This window comes from Anomaloglossus baeobatrachus, chromosome 3, assembly GCF_048569485.1.
Source record: "Anomaloglossus baeobatrachus isolate aAnoBae1 chromosome 3, aAnoBae1.hap1, whole genome shotgun sequence".
NCBI lineage: Eukaryota > Metazoa > Chordata > Amphibia > Anura > Aromobatidae > Anomaloglossus > Anomaloglossus baeobatrachus.
Window position 1 is genome coordinate 664,020,006 of NC_134355.1, and position 23,826 is coordinate 664,043,831.

Sequence of the window (23,826 nt, forward strand, 5' to 3'; positions counted from 1 at the left end):
TATTTGATTAATGTGCAGTTAAAACCTTATACTCATAGCCATTTTCCTGTTTGTAATTGTTTGTCTGTATTTTGTGTATATTATTATAATGACATGGTATGTGAGGTCAATTGTTTTTATCTTGTTGTTCAAATAAAACTACACTGTGTGGGATTACTCTGCAACCTAATGATTTACAGTGCCTTGCGAAAGTATTCGGCCCCTTTGAAGTTTTCAACCTTTTTCCACATTTCAGGCTTCAAACATAAAGATAAAAATGTTAATGTTATCGTGAAGAATCAACAAGTGGGACACAATTGTAAAGTTGAACGAAATTTATTGCATATTTTAAACTTTTTTTAAAAAATAAATAACTGAGAATTGGGGCGTGCAATATTATTCAGCCCCTTTAAGTTAATACTTTGTAGCGCCAACTTTTGCTGCGATTACAGCTGCAGTCGCTTGGGGTATGTGTCTATCAGTTTTGCACATGGAGAGACTGAAATTCTCACCCATTCTTCCTTTGTAAACAGCTGGAGCTGAGTGAGGTTGGATGGAGAGAGTTTGTGAACAGCAGTTTTCAGCTCTTTCCACAGATTCTCGATTGGATTCAGGTCTGGACTGTGACTTGGCCATTCTAGAAGAAATGGCTTTCTCCTTGCCACTCTTCCATAAAGGCCAGATTTTTCCAGTGTTCAACTGATTGTTGTCCTATGGACAGACTCTCCCACCTCAGCTGTAGATCTCTGCAGATCATCCAGAGTGATCATGGGCCTCTTGGCTGCATCTCTGATCAGTCTTCTCCTTGTTTGAGATGAAAGTTTGGATTTACGGCCGGGTCTTGGTAGATTTGCAGTGGTATGATACTCCTTCCATTACAATATGATCGCTTGCACAGTGCTCTTTGGGATGTTTAAAGTTTTGGAAATCTTTTTGTAGCCAAATCCGGCTTTAAACTTCTCTACAACAGTATCACGGACCTGCCTGTTGTGTTCCTTGGTCTTCATGATGCTCTCTGTGCTTTAAACAGAACACTGAGACTATCACAGAGCAGGTGCATTTATACAGAGACTTGATTACACATAGGTGGATTATATTTATTATCATCAGTCATTTAGGACAACATTGGATCATTCAGAGATCCTCAATGAACTTCTGGAGTGAGTTTGCTGCACTGAAAATAAATGGGCCGAATAATATTGCATGCCCCAATTTTCAGTTTTTTATTTTTTTAAAAAAGTTTAAAATAAGCAATACATATCATTCAACTTCACAATTGTGTCCCACTTGTTGTTGATTCTTCACCATAACGTTAACATTTTTATCTTTATGTTTGTAGCCTGAAATGTGGGAAAAGATAGAAAAAATTCGTACGAGCAGTACGAGCAGTGAGACTATGGAACTCTCTGCCGCATGATGTTGTAATGAGTGATTCACTACTAACATTTAAGCAGAGCCTGGATGCCTTTCTTGAAAAATGTAATATTACCAGTTATGTATATTAGATTTTATGACAGGGTATTGATCAGGGAACTAGTCTGATTGCCGGATGTGGAGTCAGGAAGGAAATTTTTCCCCCATTGGAACTTGTTTGCCACATTGGGTTTTTTTGCCTTCCTCTGAATCAACATGATAGGCTATGTGCACACAGTGCGTCTTTTTGACGCTGCGTTTTTGGCTGCTAAAAACGCACAAAAACACACCTGCGTCGAAAAAACGGTTTTTGGTGCGTTTTTTTGCTGCGTTTTGCTGCGTTTTTGCTCACTGCGTCTTTATGCGTTTTTTATCAGTGAACAAAAAAAAAAGGTCTGATGTCATTTCCTTCTTGTGTTCTTCATTCTCCACTAGTGTATGCAGAAGAGCAGACAGCTGCAGAACTACAAGGCTCAGCATCCTCCGTCCAATAGTGTATGCAGGAGAGCAGACAGCAGCTGCAGAACTACAAGGCTCAGCATCCTCCTTCCAGGACTGTATGCAGGATTTCTTTGCCCCCCCAAACAAAAAAAATGACGTGGGCTTCGCCATATTTTTGTATGCTAGCCGGGTACAGCAGGCAGGTATGGGCTGCCCCCAACCCCCAGCTGCCTATTTGTACCCGGCTGGGAACCAAAAATATAGGGAAGCCCTTTTTTTTAAAATTATTTCATGAATTTCATGAACTAATTTAAAAAAAAATGACGTGAGCTTCGCCCAATTTTTGAGTCCAGCCGGGTACAACTAGGCAGCTGGGGATTGGAATCCACAGTGCAGGGTGCCCATGCTTTCTGGGCACCCCCGCTGTGAATTGCAGTCCCGCAGCCACCCCAGAAAATGGCGCTTTCATAGAAGCGCCATCTTCTGGCGCTGTATCCAACTCTTCCAGCTGCCCTGAAGCCGGGTGGCTAGCTGGGTAATAATAATGGAGTTAGGGCTAGCTGTATATTATCAGCTGGCCCTAAGCCCGAAATTCATGGTGTCACGCCAATATTAGACATGGCCACCATGAATTTCTAGTAAAGATAAAAAAAAAACACAACACACAGAAATATATTTTTATTAGAAATAAAACACAAACACAATTAGTGACTCCATCTTTATTGAAATAAACCCCCCTCCGCAGTAATCCTGGGTCAGGGTCCCGCGCCGTCCAATCCGGATCCAATATCATCTGATCGGTTTGCTGGAAGGCAAAGCGATCAGATGATGTGTCAGGTTCAAGTGCCTGAATCCCATCACACATCAGCTGATTGTATAAAAGCCGTTTATACAATCAGCAGATGCATCGGTGCAAAAAAAAATAAAAAAAATAATACTCACTTATGTGCTGATTACCGGCAGCTCCTGGAGTGATCGGATGAGAGTCTGATCCCGTCCGATCGCTGCAGCAGCTGCCGGTAATCAGGGATGAAGTCTCCTGACGCATCCGCTGATACCGGCCGGGCGCCCGCGTCACCGCGATACTTACGATCAGCTGATGCGTCAGGTGATCCATCGCCAGGTCCTGCATCCGAGGTTTCCTGGACGTCTGCACACAGCCGGAGCGGCGGTACCGGGAGGAGATGGGAGCGGGCATGGCACCAGGAGGCTGCAGACAGGTGAGTATTGACTTTTTTTTTTTCTACTGTTCACTTTTGATTTTGCAGCCGCTTCCACCTCCCGCCCAGACATGGCGCCGCACGGAGCTGACATGCACCGGACGGGAGGTGGAAGCGGCGGTGACGGTACCGGGAGGATTCACGCTTCTGTATATACTGACAGAAGGAATCCTCTTCCTGTACACGTCACTTTACTACCCACCTCCTGCGTTTATTGCTGCGTTTTTGGTCTTAGAAACGCACCAAAACGCACCAAAATGCAGCTATTTGCGTTTCTCATTGCGTCTTTCAACATCCCATTGAACTCAATGGATGAAAAGCGCAGTGAAAAACGCGGGAATAATTGACATGCTGCGTTTTTGTGGTCACCACAAAAACGCAGCTGAAAAAAAACGCTGTGTGGGGACAGCAAAAATGAAAACTCATAGACTTTGCTGGGGAAGCAAAGTCATGCAGTTTTGAGGCCAAAAACGCACCCGAAAAACGCGCAAAAACGCCGAGAAAAACGCACTGTGTGCACATAGCCTTAGGCTACGGGTTGAACTAGATGGACTTAGAGTCTCCCTTCAACCTTAAAAACTATGATACTATGAATTCAAGGGAGTCAAATACGTTTGCAAGGCACTATGGTCTATGTCTTTGAAATATGTGCCTTATGGATATTTATGTCATGATCCAGGACTGCTACTCCCCGCTCTAGAGTTTCCCAGACCGGGCCTGGTAATGTCAGGGGTTAACTACCATCAGCCTCGTTCCAGTTTCACTATATCTGGTTGCTGCAACAGCATTCCAGTGCTGGTTATAGTTTTTCTCTGCAGCCAGTGACAGGCTTTGGTGAGATTTCCTGTTTTGATCTGACTCCTTGTTACCATGCCCTGACCTGTACCCTCCCCCATTCGTCCATCTGTCCCAGTCGCTGACTTACCGCACCTGTCAGTTGTTTACCCATCCTGGTTTATCCTCCTTCCCGTCTTTGTGTCTCCTCACCCTCTGGTCTTGTCTTCTGTTTCCCTTGTCCTTTGTGTTTCCATCTCCATACCTGATCTCCTGGTATCCAACCTAGGTTCTGTTTTGTGACTTGATCTTAATCTTCCCACTGCAGTGACTTGACTTCCCGGCTAGACCCTGACTGCTTGACTAGTCTATTGCACCCTGGTGATTCACCTGTGAACTGCCAGCTGAGGTTACTCTGCTGTTCTTCAGCCTTCTTTCTGTTACAGTGTTACTTTGACTCTCCTTCACTACTCTGCTGCCACCTAGTGGGAATATGCTGTACTACATCTTACCAGTCCTTTGTACAGCGTGACAATTTTGTTGTTAATACAACTTGTAAAAGGTTATACAATACAGCTGTCACCTATCAATAAATGGGTATTACAATAAACACAACGCAATAAGGTGATAATTGTATAATCATGGGGGAGTCTAACCTTGGACCCTTTGTTACTGTGATTACTGTGGATCCCAGTAGTCAGGACCCAAGAGATCATACATTTATCCCCTATTCTATATAATGTATTTTGAGTTAAAAACTCGTTAGGTCAATGAGAAGGTTATTAAATTCGAACTGTTCATGTGTATTGGAAGAATTATTTTCATCAAAACTGCTACTACAAAAAATAAGTATAAATATAACAAAATAAAAAGGTTTAGGCTTACTTGGATCCATGGGCTTCCTAGGAGTCTTACATTTTCATTAATTAAGCCAATAAGTTTCAATATGGTCGGATCTTCATACTCAAATCTATGGCTGAGGAGTATGGCCACAATTATATTGGCTACAGCCGCATTTAAACTGGTCAAGTTATCAAATGGCTTTCCTGAAAAAGTAGAACATAAATTCATTAAAAAAAACACTTTTATTCCTACACACATATACAATACATTTTTGGTATAAGTAGAAAGGAGTGAAAGCTTTGAAGTTTTAAATCCACAAATGTTGCCAAATTTCAACAGGAAATTCAATTTCTATTGAAAGTACCTCTATGGCTAAGTTGTGAGCTGTGCTGTCTGTATTTTGGATTTGTACCGCCCTGCAGCCTCGGCTGCGGCCGCCGAGCCGCTCGAATCCGTGCTCGCGTTCTACAGGTGGTGGCTCGAGCCTTCCACGGACCCGGGGGTCACGTCGCTCTGCAAGGGGGGTTGGCGTTACACACGGGGGAATGCGGGTGTTTGGTTTTGGGGTGATTGTTCATGACGCCACCCATGGGTTGTGGTGATGGTGGACACCACTGCTGCGGTGAAGGTATGGGGACTCCCGGGAGCGGTGTAGTGGCGCAGCTAGGTGTTGACCCCTCCGTGGGTAGGGGATGTTGGTCTCAGGGCCCGATGGTGCGAGGGCCAGGGTGCAGGGCGCAGGGTTGCGGTGCAGCGCGGTGCGGTGCCTAATGGCACTGTTGTACTCACAATTAAACCACACAGAGTCACTGGTAAACCAAACGATGGTATGAACGGGGCCCGCAGCCAGCTGCAGCTTCCTAGTCGGGTTGGCAATGTCCACCTTTCTCCTGCACCTATGTTGTAGTTTGACCACTGTGCCTGAGCACTGGTAGTCCGCTCCCCAGCTTGTAGGTGTCGGAGGAGCTCATTTGCCTGCAGGCGCTGGCCCTTGGATCTCTGGCCTTTGGCGGTGGCTACTATCCGGACGGGTTGGGCTGTTGCCGTCAAACGGGACTTTGGTGGGAATGAACCCCTGAGGTCCAGACCGCAATCAGTTAATTCGACTATGGTGGTGGCATATAGCCTAGTTCGGGGTCTGAGTACCCTGCCTGGTATCCTGTTAGCTCCCTGGTATGGTTTCGGCAGGCCACTACCCTGTCCCGGTCCCTTACGGTTCCGCTGGTCATATTCCCGGTCTCCTGCAGGCGGCCACTGCCGTCTGCGTGCCTGACTGTTCTGGACCGACTCTCCACTCCTCTGTCCTACACTGAACTCCACTCAACTCCTTCCTGCACTGGGCAGAACTGAACTGAACTGTTTGTGTTTTCCTGCCTCAGGCCAGCAAACTCCTCGGGGGGGGCGTGTCTTTCTGCCTGACTTCGCCCACCTGGTGTGCCTGTTAAACACTGAGGGAGGCAATCAGGTCTTTATGGTTGACTGATGGTACCTTTCTAGTGTGGGGGTGTATGTGGTGATGTTGTAACCTGTGACCCCTGGGGTCCAGGGCGTCTCAGATTCACCACTAAAAGATTACTGCATTTCCTGCTTCTGCTTTTATACAGGCTACTGTAGGCCTTGACGATTGACTATACACAAGAAGTTTTGAAAGCTGAAGGTCATTATGGGTAAGCCCAATCATCCACCATGGCCATTCTGGTCATGTAATTCTTCTCTAGCAATCTGTAAAATGTTGGTCGGGATTTTAGGCGACTCCTGCATATTGCGAAGAAGTTTGTCAGGTTCAGAGAATTCTTAAAAATGTAATACAACTTTAATTTGCATCAAATCTATATACTCATCTCTAAGTGTAATCATATATGCAAAAAAACATAAATTATAAAATATTTCACCACAGATCTAAAGTTGTATAAATTACTTTTTTGTGATGGGAATTCCAATTTGGTCTTACAAGGCTTAAAGGTAACCAAAATAATAAACTGTAGGCCTTGGTGCCATCAACTGGACAATAGGTTAGAGTTGACCAGATGTCAATACACGTTTATACATATTCATTTAGGCCTGTAGAAATTATTATATTTTTTTGTTAAATTTAGGTCAATAGGGAGGGATCACATCAAGATTTCTAGACCCCATTAAGTTTCCATCTCAAGCCACTATTACATGTGCTCATAAAAACTATATTCTGTTTTCCACTTTAGTTGGTGTACCCCCTTCACTTCATGGCCATTTTCCCTTTTTGTGCTTTTTCCTCCCTGAAAGTGCACAAAAGTGCATATATATATATATATATATATATATATATATATATATATATATATAGACACACAGTACAGACCAAAGTTTGGACACACCTTCTCATTCAAAGAGTTTTCTTTATTTTCATGACCGAAAATTGTAGATTCACATTGAAGGCATCAAAACTATGAATTACATGTGGAATGAAATACTTAACAAAAATTTGTGAAACAACTGAAAATATGTCTTATATTCTAGGTTCTTCAAAGTAGACACCTTTTGCTTTGATTACTGCTTTGCATTCTCTAGGTATTCTCTTGATGAGCTTCAAGAGGTAGTCACCGGAAATGGTTTTCACTTCACAGGTGTGCCCTGTTAGGTTTAATAAGTGGGATTTGTTGCCTTATAAATGGGGTTGGGAACATCAGTTGTGTGCAGAAGTCTGGTGGATACACAGCTGATAGCCCTACTGAATAGACTGTTAGAATTTGTATTATGGCAATAAAAAAATAGCTAAGTAAAGAAAAATGAGTGACCATCATTACTTTAAGAAATGAAGGTCAGTCAGTCCGAAAAATTGGGAAAACTTTGAAAGTGTCCCCAAATGCAGTGGCAAAAACCATCAAATGCTACAAAAGAAATTAGCTCACATGAAGGCCGCCCAAGGAAAGGAAGACCAAGAGTCACCTCTGCTGCAGAGGATAAGTTTATCCGAGTCACCAGCCTCAGAAATCGCAGGTTAACAGCAGCTCAGATTAGAGACCAGGTCAATACCACACAGAGTTCTAGAAGCAGACACATCTCTAGAACAACTGTTAAGAGGAGACTTTGTACTGCAGGCCCTCATGGTAAAATAGCTGCTAGGAAACCACTGCTAAGGACAGGCAACAAGCAGAAGAGACTTGTTTGGGCTAAAGAACACAAGGAATGGACATTAGACCAGTGGAAATCTGTGCTTTGGTCTGATGAGTCCAAATTTGAGATTTTTGGATCTAACCATCGTGTCTTTGTGCAATGCAGAAAAGGTGAATGGATGGACTCTACATGCCTGGTTCCTGCCATGAAGCATGGAGGAGGAGGTGTGATGGTGTGGGGGTGCTTTGCTGGTGACACTGTTGGGGATCTATTCAATATTGAAGGCATACTGAACCAGCATTGCTACCACAGCATCTTGCAGTGGCATGCTATCCCATCCGGTTTGCGTTTAGTTCGACCATAATTTATTTTTCAACAGCACAATGACCCCCAAACACACATCCAGGCTGTGCAAGGGCTGTTTGACTAAGAAGGAGAGTGATGGGGTGCTACGCTAGATGACCTCCACAGTCACCAGACCTGAACCCAATCGAGATGGTTTGGGGTGAGCTGGACCGCAGAGTGAAGGCAAAAGGGCCAACAAGTGCTAAGCATCTCTGGGAACTCCTTCAAGACTGTTGGAAGACCATTTCTGGTGACTAGCTCTTGAAGCTCATCGAGAGAATGCCAAGAGTGTGCAAAGCAGTAATCAAAGCAAAAGGTGGCTACTTTGACGACCCTAGAATATAAGACATATTTTCAGTTCTTTCACACTTTTTTGTTAAGTATTTCATTCCACATGTGTTAATTCATAGTTTTGATGCCTTCAATGTGAATCTACAATTTTCAGAGTCACGAGAATAAAGAAAACTCTTTGAGTGAGAAAATGTTTTCAAACTCTTGGTCTGTACTGTGTATATATATATATATATATATATATATATATATATATATATATATATATATATATATATATATATATATATATATACACTCATACAAAAATCAGCACTACTAGTGAGCCATGCAACTTCATGATCCTCCCAGTCCTGGGTTTGGCATCTGAATTGTCTGCTCTGTGCACTTAGAAATGATTTTTCAGCCAATCACTGACTGAAGTGGGTCCGCCAGTGATTAGTTCAGCTCCCATTTTATGGTTTTTGAGAGAGACCAGGAAGTAATCATTAACAGAAATCCAGGAAAGAAATAACGTCAATTTGATTATTATGTAAAAGTTTGTACCAAAAACAAAAAAAGATTAACCCCTTCACCACCCTGTGATTTTCCATTTTTAGTTTTTTATCCTTCTTTCAAGACCCATACCATTTCTACTTTTCTGTCAAAATAAGGCTTGTTTCTTGGGGAATGAGTTGTGCTTTTGAATTACACCATTTATTCTGCCAGCATTCATTCTGATGAGATCAGCAGACATGTGCAGGGAATAATACATTAAATGGGACAGATACGACCTTGGACTCATAGATACGTCCAAGTTCGTCAATTGGTTAAAACAGGGCATTTTAACAAATATTTTATTCAGTCCAAAAAGCTCACAGGTATCTCTTGAATACTCCATATATTATTTTTCCTCCATCATTACGCATACCCTCACCTACTGTATCTGACACGCCGGCACTAGGGCCACGGGGCATTCGTTACCGGACCGCAAATCTGTTTCTGGGATGATGCGGTGTCGAGACCCCGGTGGTATCATTTAAATAAGATTGGGATGATGACAGTTTTTTCGTGATTCCACCTCTGGTATGCGGCAAGTTATATGCCGCCGCTGTGGGATGGGGACCTCTGGGGCAGATGGTGACGCAGCTTAGATGGTGCAGCTCTCCACAAGCAGAGCAGAGCCCCAGGGTGGATGGGCGGACTAATAGGTGATGACGGGGTTGCAGGGCCGGAGGTGCAGGTGAATAATGGAGCGACACAGGGATGCAGTCTCAAGGTTTTTACTCACTGTAGCAGGTTCCAAGGTAACACGACTAGTCAGTGACCGCCTTTGGAATAATGGGGTTTCACTGTGATGGGCTCCAGCAGATCCCAGATAGTTCGGAGGTCAAGTCCGGTGCACCCTTCTAGTGTTCCTTCCCTAGTAGTCTTCCTGTGCTGACTTCTCTCCCACCAGTCCCGCACCTATGCACACAGTGCCCTGAGCCAGTGTCCGCGGGCCCTCTCGAGGAGGCTTGAAGCGCTATCCCATGGCCCTATGTGGTCACCTTCCAGCGGATTCGTGTGCGAAGTTAGCTTTGGCACTAAATGGTCCTCAGCCTCTGGTTTTACAAGCGAAGCACGTTGGTTCTTCTCCTCTAGCCTAGGGAACAGTCCCCGATCTGCGGACAAGTCCCTCCATTCCAGTATGGTATTGGTGGAACGAAGCCACAGGAGTATAGCGCACTTCCAGTGGTCTCTAGGACCCCTTCTGTCTTGTGCCTGGGCCGAGCTGCATCAGTTCCATGCCACAGGTCTTCACTCCTCCACCTCTCCTTCTAACTGCCTGACACTACAGTCTCCCCAACTCACTAGACTCCACCCACAGGCCCCCGGTGGAGAGCTGCTAATTGAGGTGTTCTGTGTTGTGTGTGCATACCGGTGGATGACCTCCTCTGTTCTCAGGATGGGATACCACACCTCTGGCTGAGGTGCCGTACCTCTGTGGCAACTGAAGCTTAAGGGGTGCCACATATCCTCACCCATCCCTTGTAGACTGTGATCCCTCACTAGCAGGGACCTCTTTGCTTCTGTTCCAGTCTGTGCCTTGTATTGTTCATGATTATTGTACTTGGTTTTATTGTGTATACCCCTTTTTCACATGTAAAGCATCATGGAATAAATGGTGCAATATTAAAAATAAATAATAATAATAGTATTCATAGAAATTAACCTCTCACCATCATATGATTTCACCTTCTGCACCAAACACTCAGCCTCCTCGATGATTTTGTTTTCTATGGTTTTCTTGCCCATTCCATAATCTCGTAATGTGGACAGAGTAAATCTTCTCATCACTTTCCAGTTCTCCCCATTGGAAAAGACAACACCTGAAAAAAATGTAAGCATACATATTATACCCATCATTAAAATATGAGCCATAAAGATTACCTGTATGGACAAGCCCTTAAAGGAGTGCTGCAGCATCTGCCCCTTCCCTGAACCAAAGTGTAATTAATGAGGCCCATTTCAAGTACTGGGATATCTGTTCTATTGAGCATGCATCAGTTGTCAATTCTGACATATACAGAGTAAATCTCTGTCACTGTGCAATATACACAGTGACAGTGTGCTCACTTCCCAGCTCTGATCAAAAGTAACAAGCCAGCAAGTGCACTGTCAGTGTGCATTGCAAAAAGATTAGCTGGTGTGGAGAGGAAAATAAGGGACCAGCGCCACTCCTGCAAGGGCCTTCACAGCTGGTCATCTAAAATCTGGAAGAAAGCTGCCGGAGACTTTTCCATGGTCTGTCCATGTACAGACATGCATCAACAAACTATGTGCAAAGCACAAGGTACCCCTTACTCTGCCTAATATAGACAAGTCCCCAGTGGCAGTGCATCTATAACATTTATATACAGTGTTAGATAAAGGTTCCTTGGGGATTGGACTCAATAGTAGGGATGAGGGACCCATGTGTATTTTGGTTCTTCAGGTTCTGCTGAACTTTTAAATAAAAGTTTGGTTTAGTACCTGAACTTGACCTAGAATTCACCCCGATCCCCTAACCCCATTTAAAGATAATTGAGACCCAAACTAAAAAAAATTACATGGGGTCCCCCCCTTTTTGATAACCAGACAAGGTAAAGCAGATAGCTTTTGAAAATAAATTGTAAAGGGGAAATTATACTTACAATAAATGAATAGATAAAAATAAGAAAAAACAATAAAATCTTCTTACCATTGTTTTTTAATAGCTTGTGAATCACAGGAGCGTGTGGTCTGTCAGAAAACACATCGGCGTGATTGATGAGCGCATCCTTAACAGCTTCATAGCCACAGAGGACAACTGTTTTTTTCATACCTATCTGGACACTGAAGACCGGGCCGTACGTCTTAGAAAGCTGTGAACACAAGATATGATTTTAAAGAGTCACTAGACGAGGACTTGCCATCTTTCCTCCTGACGTGTCCATTCAAGAAATACCTGTTTTCAGTACCGGAAATAGACAGGAGGGACACCTGGAAAAAAAAATATACAGGCCCTTTGCAGTCCAAATGCTCCTGATAATCTATTTGCTTCGGCGAAAGAAGTGGCGGCTTCAATTCCTTGACCTCTTTTGTGGTTCCACCAATGATATGTCCACTTCTGCCTTTTTTCGTCATGACATACCTATCTCTTTGTCTGTACCACTAAACCCTTTTCTGTATCCAGTACCCAAGATTTGTGAATCTAACAAATTCTGATCCTTTTTGCCTAGATGAATTTGGGGGACATTTATGAACAGCTGTGGTCCACAGATGTGGTATCCAAAGCCTGCATATTTATTCTCAAGACTTGCAAGTATGTGCATTGCCAATTTTTTTAAAGTTTGTAATATGTTTGTAGAATTTTTTTTCTAGAATGTTTTGGGGCTTTTTTGGAGCTTTTTGATTGGACACTACTTAGTTTGAAGTGGAGCCGCTAAAGAGAAGATAAAGGAAGTTTCAGGGACTGTGAATTTCTATGAAGCTTTGGACACTTAATAGCTTCTTTGTTGCTGTTAAATAGGTCGTCCGAGTCTACATTGATGGCCAATCCTTAGGATTATCGATGTCTGATTGGCAGAGGTCCGACACCCCACCCGCCGCCTATCGGTTATTTTCAGTGGCAGCAGGTGGCTGGTAAATGCACATTTGCCTCCCATTGATTTGAATGAGTGGTGGATGTGCAGTACCCAGACACGGGCACTATCAGTTGACCATTGCTGCTCCAGAACAGAACCTTAACTCCTACCTGCTGCCACCACCGGCACCCATAACAGCTAATTGGCATGGGTGGCAAGTGGCAGACCCTGCTCGATCAGACATTGATGACCTATCCTAACTGTAGGCCATCAATGTAAAGGTAGTTTACAACCTCTTTAACACTAGAACAACTGAGGTAGTCATTTTGACTACTTTGCACTATGTATTTCTATATAGGTGTCACGAGTCCAGTAGTTCTAGTGTTAATGGAGCTGAGGTTTATAATTTTTGTCCATTCAATATCCATAAATGTCTCAGATGAGAATAAATATCTAAGCTGTACCTGGCCCCGGGAATGGGTCAATTTTACGATGTGGTACCAGAAATGGCCGTGCTCCCCTGATTTATATTACAGATTTCTTTCTCCTTACCTCCATGAACGTTTTGTAAGGTTTGGACATGTCCATCATCAGAACATTCCCAATGATCGGTAAAGGTTTTGGTCCGGGTGGGAAGTTTTTGTAATTTCCTTGTTTTTGGTTCTTGAAAGCACTGGCCAGAAATAAGATGACAATGATGGCGAGGAGAACTGTGACCAGATCCATGGTGAATGTGAAATCTAGAAGAGGACACGGAGGGAGTGATACCTGTGAACATATAGAGGGGCTTCATCATTATAAATAGGTAACATGTGAAAGTAAAAAAAGGACCTGCTACTGTATTAAAAATACTTTCCGTTATCAAGAACGGAGGCATATTTAACTATTAATTTGAGTTACCGGCCACCTCTGCAGCATACATGTGTGCAGAATTTTTAGGCAAATGAGTATTTTGATCACATGATACTTTTAATACATGTTGTCCTACTCCAAGCTGTATAGGCTGAGAGCCAACTACCAATTAAGTAAATCAGGTGATGTGAATCTCTGTAATGAGGAGGGGTGCAGTGTAATGACATCAACACCCTATATAAGGGGTGCTTAATTATTAGGCAACTTCCTTTGCTTTGGCAAAATGAGTCAGAAGAGAAATTTGACGGGCTCTGAAAAGTCCAAAATTGTGAGATGTCTTGCAGGGGGATGCAGCAGTCTTGAAATTGCCAAACTTTTGAAGCCTGATCACCGAACAATCAAGCGTTTCATGGAAAATAACCAACACGGTCGCAAGAAGCGTGTTGGGCAAAAAAGGCGCAAAATAACTGCCCATGAATTAAGGAAAATCAAGCATGAAGCTGCCAAGATGCCATTTGCTACTAGTTTGGCCATATTTCAGAGCTGCAACGTTACTGGAGTATCAAAAAGCACAAGGTGTGCCATACTTAGGGACATGGCTAAGGTAAGGAAGGCTGAAAAACCACCACCTCTGAATAATAAATATAAGATAAAACATCAAGACTGGGCCAAGAAATATCTTAAGATTGAATTTTCAAAGGTTTTATGGACTGATGAAATGAGAGTGACTCTTCATGGGCCAGATGGATGAGCCTTAGGCTGGATCAGTAAAGGGCAGGGAGCTCCACTCCGACTCAGACGCCAGCAAGGTGGAGGTGAGGTACTGGTATGGGCTGGTATCATCAAAGATGAACTTGTGGGACCTTTTTTCGGGTTGAGGATGGAGTTAAGCTCAACTCCCAGACCTACTGCCAGTTTCTGGAAGACAACTTCTTCAAGCAGTGGTACAGGAAGAAGTCACTATCGTTCAAGAAAAACATGATTTTCATGCAGGACAATGCGCCATCACATCCATCCAACTACTCCACAGCGTGGCTGGCCAGTGAAGGTCTAAAAGATGAAAAAATAATGACATTTCCCCCTTGTTCACCTGATCTGAACCCCATAGAGTACCTGTGGTCCCTCATAAAATGTAAGGTCTACACGGAGGGAAAACAGTCCACCTCTGGGAACAGTGTCTGGAGGCTGTGGTGGCTGCTGCATGCAATGTTGATCGTAAACAGATCAAGAAACTGACAGAATCTATGGATGGTCGGCTGCTGAGTGTCATTGTGGCGCCCCTGACCTGGTCAGGCACCACTGAGTACTGCACCCATGCTGGGGACAGTACAAAACAGGTGATCCAGAAGGCTGACCGAGGTGTGACTACACAGGCGCATAGTGATCAGGTCTCACACATGTACCTTTGGGAGGACCCCTGGGGATCCCAGGAGGGGGCGAGGCCTCCATCTCCACTCAAGGGGTGTGGTAGAGAGCCTGGTTGCTAGGTGACGTAGGCAAGAACAGGAGAGGAGGAAACAGTGAGCCGAGGACAGTTGGGTAGTGAAGTTCAGGGAGAGCAGAAGCCGACCCTGGAGCTCGACACCATTCTGACAACGTACGCGCAGTGACTACTGACGGGGGAGAACGGTCACCTAGTGGTGCCGTCCGAAATCCACACGAGGCTAAAGAGAGAGCAACGGAGTGGAGAGTAAGAGGACTGCCAGGGAGGTACCAGGCCCGAAGGGGTAACAGGTCCCAGTGCAGAGATAGATCCAGCTTTCTTCTGCCAAACCTGCCTGAGGGGGCACTTCAAACCCCCAAGACAACACCACAGAGTCCGCAGCCACGTAGCAAAGTGAGGGCCCATAGCTCACAGGAGGCAAGCAGCCGGAGTGACCTGGTCCAGGCTACAAGCAAACGGGCCGAAACGAGGGGAGCAGCAACTTCCCTGGGTGACCCCCATAGGGACTGCAAGTCGGGGTTACCACAAACAACAGAAGGGCTAAGGAAGGCGAGTCAGTAGCCACCCTCATAAGTCAGCCTGAAGGACGCCTGGTTCCAGCCTGGTTCATCCCAGCTACGCCCGGGTTACTCACCCTGCCATCAACAGTGAGTAAAACCCCTGAAAGACATTCTGCTTGTGTTGAGTTATTCTGCGCCTTGTGGTTCCACACACCTACACAGGGCCCTGGGGCTTGCCTCACTCTCAGGAGGCTATTACAACTGACTGCACCCACCATCAGCCCCAGGCCTCCCTTAATCTGCAGTGGCGGTCTCCACTGACCGCAATTCTGAGAGTGGCGTCACGACAATCAGAAATAGAGGATTTCCTACCTGAGACAAGATCCAGCCGCGTGGAGTCCCTGAAGGTAATGCACAGCTGCACCGACACCGCACCTCGGGGCCCCACATCATCATAAAGAAAGGTGGCTATATTGGTCACTATTTTTGGGGGGTTTTATTTTTGCATGTCAGAAATGTTTATTTCTAAATTTTGCGCAATTATATTGGTTTACCTGGTGAAAATAAACAAGTGAGATGGGAATATACTTGGTTTTTATTAAGTTGCCTAATAATTCTGCACAGTAATAGTTACCTGCACAAACAGATATCCTCCTAAGATTGCCAATTCTAAAATAAAAAAACACTCCAACTTCCAAAAATATTAAGCTTTGATATTTATGAGTCTTTTCGGTTGATTGAGAACATAGTTGTTGATCAATAATAAAAAAATCCTCTAAAATACAACTTTCCTAATAATTCTGCACACGGTATATGAGCCGTGACCGGTATCCTAGACGAGGAGCACGCATATGAAAGCTCTTTCGTATAAATCTTGAAAAATATGCTCTGAGATCACTAAATCATAATTCCCACCTCAACTGTTTCATGTCCTAATAACACACACCTCAGCTACTGCAGAACCTCATAATACACACCACAACTGAGGGGTGGACATAGAGAAGAGACCTCTATACAAGAAGAATACATGGACCCTCTGCAGTCCAATAACTTATCATAATGCACAATTCCACCGGCTTTGGAGGTAGAGATGGTCATTCCTTACAGGCTGCACCAATCATAATTCCAGCCTCAGCTGTTACATATAATAATTAGGGATGAGCGACTATGCCACTATTCGGTATCCGACGGGTAATGGAGTATTCGAGGTATTCGCTATCCGGCGGCTAATATAGTATTAACTTGGATACTTTCATTTTAATTTCTGACTTCCTGTTGCCTTTTTTCCAGCCAATGAACACATCTGATGTTCAAAAAAAGAGGATGTCCAGCTCTTCAGGCAAAGAATCACGTCTTTATTTCATCATGCAGACACAGAGAATGACATGACCAGCACTACGCGTTTCAGGTGAAAACACTCAGCCTTAATCATGATGCTGGAGAGACGGTGCTACAGAGTTTATATGCAAATGCTGATTAGCAGAACAGATGTTTAAATCACTTAAGCACTTTACATATTCAAAAATAAAGTTACCATGAAAGTTATTACATGTAAAATAAAATGCAAATACAATATAGGTATCAATAGTTTTCTGGACCAAGTTAGGAATGTATATAAATTCTGACATTAATTGTGGTGCACAAATATACATATGCAGATATAACATCTACAAGTAAGTGCACATAAAATATATGCAAATGCATGACTATATACATGAATGAATCTGCACATATATGAGGATGCACACAAGAATTTTTTATGTGCATAGCTACAATATTTTTTTAAAAATGTATTTATCTCCCCCTCATGTGCTATTGAAAAATCATGCTACCTTTAATTACAATTTTGGGTGCAAAATGACCATGCATGAGCATTAGGTCTGAAAATATTTATAGGTAATTCAGTCACTCACAACACAAAAAATTCACTTTTAATCAATGTGATCCTAATTCACACTATGTGCGGCTTGTGTGGTTTCTGTGTGTCATGTTTGGTCAGCCACAATGCAGGTAATTACATATTTATTAACACTGACCAGATGCATGAGCATTAGGTCTGAAAATATTTATTGGTAACCTAGTCACTTACAACATAAAAAAAAACAAAAAAAAAACAAAAAATGTATCCTTAATCAATGTGATCCTAATTCACACTATGTGCGGCTTGTGTGGTTTCTGTGTTATGTCTGCTCAGCCACAATGCGATTTTCTTTGCCTTGTCTTCGGCGCATGGATTCTTTCATTTGGTTGGAATGCATGTTAGCCGCAGGGTGCATTTTTAGTTCCTCTTGAAATTGTTGAAATTTAATCCCAAATGCTGTAATCAGAAATGAATGCATTGCAAAATCCAGTTGTGGCACTTTTAGAGTTTGGTTATTCTGTCAGTACTATCTGACAGATAATTATAACTCACAATATGATTTTGTGGCCTCTGCTTGAACACAATATATATTTTCATCTCACTCAGTTGGGTACAGCCTAATATTAAAAAAACGGGAAAAAAAATTCTATATAATAAAAAAATAAAAAAAAATGTTTTCTTAAAAATTTTTTTTCCCTAAAACATTTTTAAAAATTCATTGGAGTACAGCGCTTGCACAAAAATGGGTCATTTTAGGCAACTCTGGTCATTTTGCACCCAAAATTGTAATTAAAGGTAGCATGATTTTTCAATAGCACATGAGGGGGAGATATATACATTTTTAAAAAAATATTGTAGCTATGCACATACAAAATTCTTGTGTGCATCCTCATATATGTGCAGATTCATTCATGTATATAGAATCATGCATTTGCATATATTTTATGTGCACTTACTTGTAGATGTTCTATCTGCATATGTATATTTGTGCACCACAATTAATATGTGAGAATTTATATACATTCCTAACTTAGTCCAGAAAACCATTGATACTTATTTTGTATTTGTATTTGCATTTTATTTTACATGTAATAACTTTCATGGTAACTTTATTTTTGAATATGTAAAGTGCTTAAGTGATTTAAACATCTGTTCTACTAATCAGCATTTGCATATAAACTCTGTAGCACCGTCTCTCCAGCATCATGATTAAGGGTGAGTGTTTTCACCTGAAACGCGTAGTGCTGGTCATGTCATTCTCTGTGTCTGCATGATGAAATAAAGACGTGATTCTTTGCCTGAAGAGCTGGACATCCTCTTTTTTTGTATTTCATTGGGCTGTGGCAGTGCCTGTCCGTGCTCCAGGACGGAATCGGGATTGGGCTTTTGTATGGTGAGCTGATTCATACAAATTGGACATCTGATGTTGCTTGCCCTCACAGTAACGCCGCAGACATCTTTGTTGTGGCGTTACTGTGATTGAATTGGCTGCACAGCGTCATAGGGCTATATAAGCCAGCGACCATTTTGTGAACATGCAGCCATAGGGAGCTGGTGGTGTAGATAGACTGTATTGTATTAGGGACAGCGCTCTTAGATCCAACTAATAAATTGTCCTTGTAAGGGCTGAACACAGAGTCCAGTAGCTGCCATCAGCCCCATAAATCGCTTTTTTGACAAACAGAAGGCAGGTCTTTCGGTCTCTCTCTGTCTGTCTGTCTGTCTGTCTCTCCCGCTCCCCCTCTCTCTCATACTCACCGATCACTGACCGATCACCGGCGCGGCGCTGCATAACTGTCAAACTGCTCCGGAAACTTTTCCTGCTTTTGAAAATGCCGGCAGCTCATTATTCCATCTCGTATTCCCTGCTTCCCCCGCCCACCAGCTCCTATGATTGGTTGCAGTAATACGCGCCCCCACGCTGAGTGACAGCTGTCTCACTGCAACCAATCACAGCCGCCGGTGGGCGGGTCTATGTAGTGCAGTAAAATTAAATAATTAAAAAAACCGGCGTACGGTCCCACGAAATTTTGATACCAGCAAAGATAAAGCCAGACGGCTGAAGACTGGTATTCTCAGGATGGGGAGCCCCATGTTATGGGGAGCCCCCCAGGCTAAAAATATCAGCCAGCAGCTGCCCGGAATTGCCGTATCTATTAGATGTGACAGTCCCGGGACGCTACCCGGCTCATCCCGAATTGCCCTGGTGCGGTGGCAATCGGGGTAATAAGGAGTTAATGGCAGCCCATAGCAGCCACTAAGTCCTAGGTTCATCATGACAGGCATCTATGAGACACCCCCAATGATTAACCTGTAAGTGAAAGTAAATAAACAGATACACCCGAAAAAATTCTTTATTTGAAATAAAAGACAAAAAAACAACCCCTCTTTCCCCACTTTATTAAAATCCCCAAATACCCCTCCAGGTCCGACGTAATTCTCACGAGGTCCCACGACACATCCAGCTCTTCTACACGAAGCTGACAGGACCGGTCGTAGTACACCGCATCTCCTGTGAGCTCCACGCAGTAACTGAAGTGAGCTGCACAATCGGTGGTGACGTCACTCAGGTGACCTGCGGCCACCGCTCTCAGGTGGAGGACTGTAGCTGGCCACCCGTCACATGAGTGAAAGCACCGCTGATCACGCGGCTCACTTCAGTCACTCAGGGGATTTACGGTCACCGGTGAGTCCATCACCTGTGATCGCAAATCAGGTCGCAGCACACAGACAGAACCGCGCGATGACAATGAAGTCGGGTGATGTTCATCTGAGTTCATTCTGATCATGCTGCTCTGTCTCGCAGCCAGCCATGCTCTATGCTCTGCTTGCTGTCAATAAATAGAAACTTTCCCCATCATCTCTGCTTGCTGTCAGTGAATGGAAACATTCCCTAACACGTCAGCTTGCTGTCAGTGAATGGAAATATTCCCCACCATCTCTGCTTGCTGTCAGTGAGTGGAAACATTCCACATCATCTCTTCTTGCTTTCATTGAATGGAAACATTGCCCAACTTGTCTGCTTGCTGTCATTGAATGGAAACATTCCCCAACATGTCTGCTTGCTGTCAATGAATGGAAACATTTCCCACCATCTCTGCTTGCTGTCAGGGAATGGAAATATTCCCGATCAGCGTTTTGGATGCATTTTTGACAGTGCGGTCCCATTTGGCTCTGCTACATCCCCATACAACATGGCTGGCTGCGAGACAGAGCCGCGCGATCAGATTTAACTTGGATGAACTTCACCTGCCTTCATTGTCATTGCACGGCTCTGTCTGTGTGCCGCTGCCTGATTTGCGATCACAGGTGAAGGACACACCGGTGACTGCAAATCCCCTGAGTGACTGAAGTAAGCCACGCGATCAGTGGTGCCATCACTCAGGTGACCTGAGTGACATCACCGCTGATTGCGCGTCTCACTTCAGTTGCTGCGTGGAGCTGGCAGAGAGCAGCGGTGTTCTACGGTCGCTCCTGTTAGCTTCATGTAGAAGAGATGGATGCACCGCGGCGGGACCTTGTAAGAATTACACCGGACCTGGAGGGGTATTTGGGGATTTTAATAAAGTGGTGGAAGAGGGTGGTTTTTTTTTCGTCTTTTATTCCAAATAACGGATTTTTTCGGGTGTATGTGTTTATTTACTTTCACTTACATGTAAATCATGGGGAGTGTCTCATAGACGCCTACCATGATTAACCTAGGACTTAGTGGCAGCTATGGGCTGCCATTAACTCCTTATTACCCCGATTGCCACCGCACTAGGGCAATTCGGGATGAGCCGGGTAGAGTCCCGGGACTGTCGCATCTAATGGATGCGGCAATTATGAGATGCTACTGGCTAATATCTTTAGGCTGGGGGCTCCCCATAACGTGGGGCTCCCCATCCTGAGACTACCAGCCTTCAGCCGTGTGACTTTATCATGGCTGGTATCAAAATTTGGGGGACCGCACGCCGTTTTTTTTAAATGATTTATTTATTTTACTGCACTACATAGACCCGCCCACTGGCGGCTGTGATTGGTTGCAGTGAGACAGCTGTAACTCAGTGTGGGGGCTCATCTAAATGCAACTAATCATAGGCACCGGTGGGCATAGGAAGGAATACGAGATGGAATAATGAGCGGCCGGCATTTTCAAAAGAGGAGGAGCCACTGGAGCTTTGTGACAGCCGTGCAGCACCGTGCCGGTGATCGGTGAGTATGAGAGAAGGGGGGAGAGGGAAAGACAGACAGACAGAGAGAAAGACCGAAAGACTTGCCTTCTGTTTGTCAAAAAAGCGATTACTTTGGTTTGAGAGCTGTTCTAGTGACTAAGTAAAAGCCGTATGCTGCTCTGAACATGTTATTCCAAGACACCTGAAATGCAGTCAGGCACCTTCTACAGGCTGTGCTCATACTGTTCCTGCTTTATCCCATCCACTTCAGCCTTTTCCTCAGTCACCACAGGTCGCCGGTAGGTCCAACGTGAAATTATTTGAGCTTCCCATAGACTTACATTGCGGATCGAATATTCGCGAATAGTGCCGACCTATTCGTTGGATATTCGTCGAAGCGGATATTTTGGTATTCGATCATCCCTAATTTTAATATTACGCAAGTCAGCTGCTATGTGTTCTAAAATTGAAATCTCAGCTGCTGCAGAACCAAATAATACACACTTCAGCTGCTACTGAACCTCAAAATACAAACCCCAGCTCCTGCAGAACCTCCTAATACATCCCAGCTGCTGTAGAACCTCATACCACACACCTCAGCTGCTGTAGAACCCTATAATGCACAGCTTAGCTGCTCCGAAACCTCATAATAAATCACAGCTGCTGCATAACATCTTAATACACATTTCAACTGCTAAAGAACCTCATAATACAGTCCTCAGCTGCTGCAGAACCTCATAATACATAGCTCAGCTGCTGCATGCATTCACTCCAGTGATTTGGAGTTCTCCTCTCTGGAGACCTCTCCTTACTTGTGAGGTTTGCACTGCAGCTTTCGGTGACGTTTCATTTACAATGTCCCCATATCATGGAGGCAAAGTCCTGTTTAATATTAAAAAAGTCTAAGATCTTTAAGTCTTACTTTGTGCAGCGCGGAGAGTCCAGCAGATACAATCCCCGGGTCTTCTCTCTGAGAATCCTCTAGATTTAGACACTTGGAAAATATTTAAGCCAGAAGAAAATTCTTATCCTATAGAACCTGCTCCACCCATTATATAGCTCAGGAAATAGGCGGAAATGTGCTACTGACTTATGGAATATGTCACTCCCTTCATGTGTAGATTAACCCCTTCATGGGATCAGCAACGTTTCATCATTTTTATGACATTTCAGTAGTTATAACTTTATCCTCCTTTTGACATGAGGTCTCATGTGGGGTGAAAAACATTTTCACTCCTTCCATGTTAATGTGGTGTGCCTGCGTTTTATATATATATATATATATATATATATATATATATATATATATATATATATATATATACTGTATATATACACAGTACAGACCAAACGTTTGGACACACTTTCTCATTCAGTTTTCTTTTCATTGCTCTGAAAATTGTAGATTCACATCGAAGGCATCAAAACTATGAATTAACACATGTGGAATGGAATACTTAACAAAAAAGTGTGAAACAACTGATAGTATGTCTTATATTCTAGGTCCCTCAAAGTAGCCACCTTTTGCTTGGCTTGGTTTTCACTTCACAGGTGTGCCCTGTCAGGTTCAATAAGTGGGATTTCTTGCCTTATAAATGGGGTTGGGACCATCAGTTGTGTTGTGCAGAAGTCTGGTGGATACACAGCTGATAGTCCTACTGAATAGACTGTTAGCTGCTTTTTTCTTGCCATAATACAAATTCTAAGTAAAGAAAAATGAGTGGCCATCATTACTTTAAGAAATGAAGGTCAGTAAGTCCAAAAAATTGGGAAAACTTTGAAAGTGTCCCCAAGTACAGTGGCAAAAACCATCAAACGCTACAAAGAAACTGGCTCACATGAGGACCGCCCCAGGAAAGGAAGACCAAGAGTCACCTCTGCTGTGGAGGATAAGTTTATCTGAGTCACCAGCCTCAGAAATCGCAGGTTAACAGCAGCTCAGATTAGAGACCAGGTCAATGTCACACAGAGTTCTAGCAGCAGACACATCTCTAGAACAACTGTTAATAGGAGACTTTGTGCAGCAGGCCTTCATGGTAAAATAGCTGCTAGGAAACCACTGCTAAGGACAGGCAACAAGCAGAAGAGACTTGTTTGGGCTAAAGAACACAAGGAATGGACATTAGACCAGTGGAAATCTGTGCTTTGGTCTGACGAGTCCAAATTTGAGATATTTTGATCCAACCACCGTGTCTTTGTGCAACACAGAAAAGGTGAACGGATGGACTCCACATGCCTGGTTCCCATCGTGAAGCATGGAGGAGGTGGTGTGATGGTGTTGGGGTGCTTTGCTGGTGACACTGTTGGGGATTTATTCAAAATTGAAGGCATACTGAACCAGCATGGCTACCACAGCATCTTGCAGTAGCATGCTTTTCCATCCGGTTTGCATTTAGTTGGACCATCATTTATTTTTCAACAGGACAATGACCCCAAACACACCTCCAGGCTGTGTAAGGGCTATTTGACTAAGGAGAGTGATGGGGTGCTATGCCAGACCTGAACCCAATCAAGATGGTTTGGGGTGAGCTGGGCCAAAGAGTGAAGGC

The 23,826-nt window shown here is 43.8% G+C and overlaps 1 protein-coding gene across 1 annotated transcript in view; it reads right to left on the minus strand.

Annotated features, from left to right (window-relative positions):
* Positions 1–22,320, minus strand: part of LOC142297393 (uncharacterized) — a 152,841-nt gene extending 130,521 nt beyond the window's left edge. The window contains exons 1-5 of the mRNA XM_075341619.1: positions 22,200–22,320; positions 13,019–13,234; positions 11,602–11,764; positions 10,601–10,750; positions 4,713–4,873 (exon numbers count right to left, since the gene is read on the minus strand). Of these exons, the coding sequence (XP_075197734.1) occupies positions 4,713–4,873; positions 10,601–10,750; positions 11,602–11,764; positions 13,019–13,192 (648 nt within the window). The 5' untranslated portion in view covers positions 13,193–13,234; positions 22,200–22,320. The remainder of the gene's footprint in view (positions 1–4,712; positions 4,874–10,600; positions 10,751–11,601; positions 11,765–13,018; positions 13,235–22,199) is intronic.
* Positions 22,321–23,826: the final 1,506 nt, after the last annotated feature.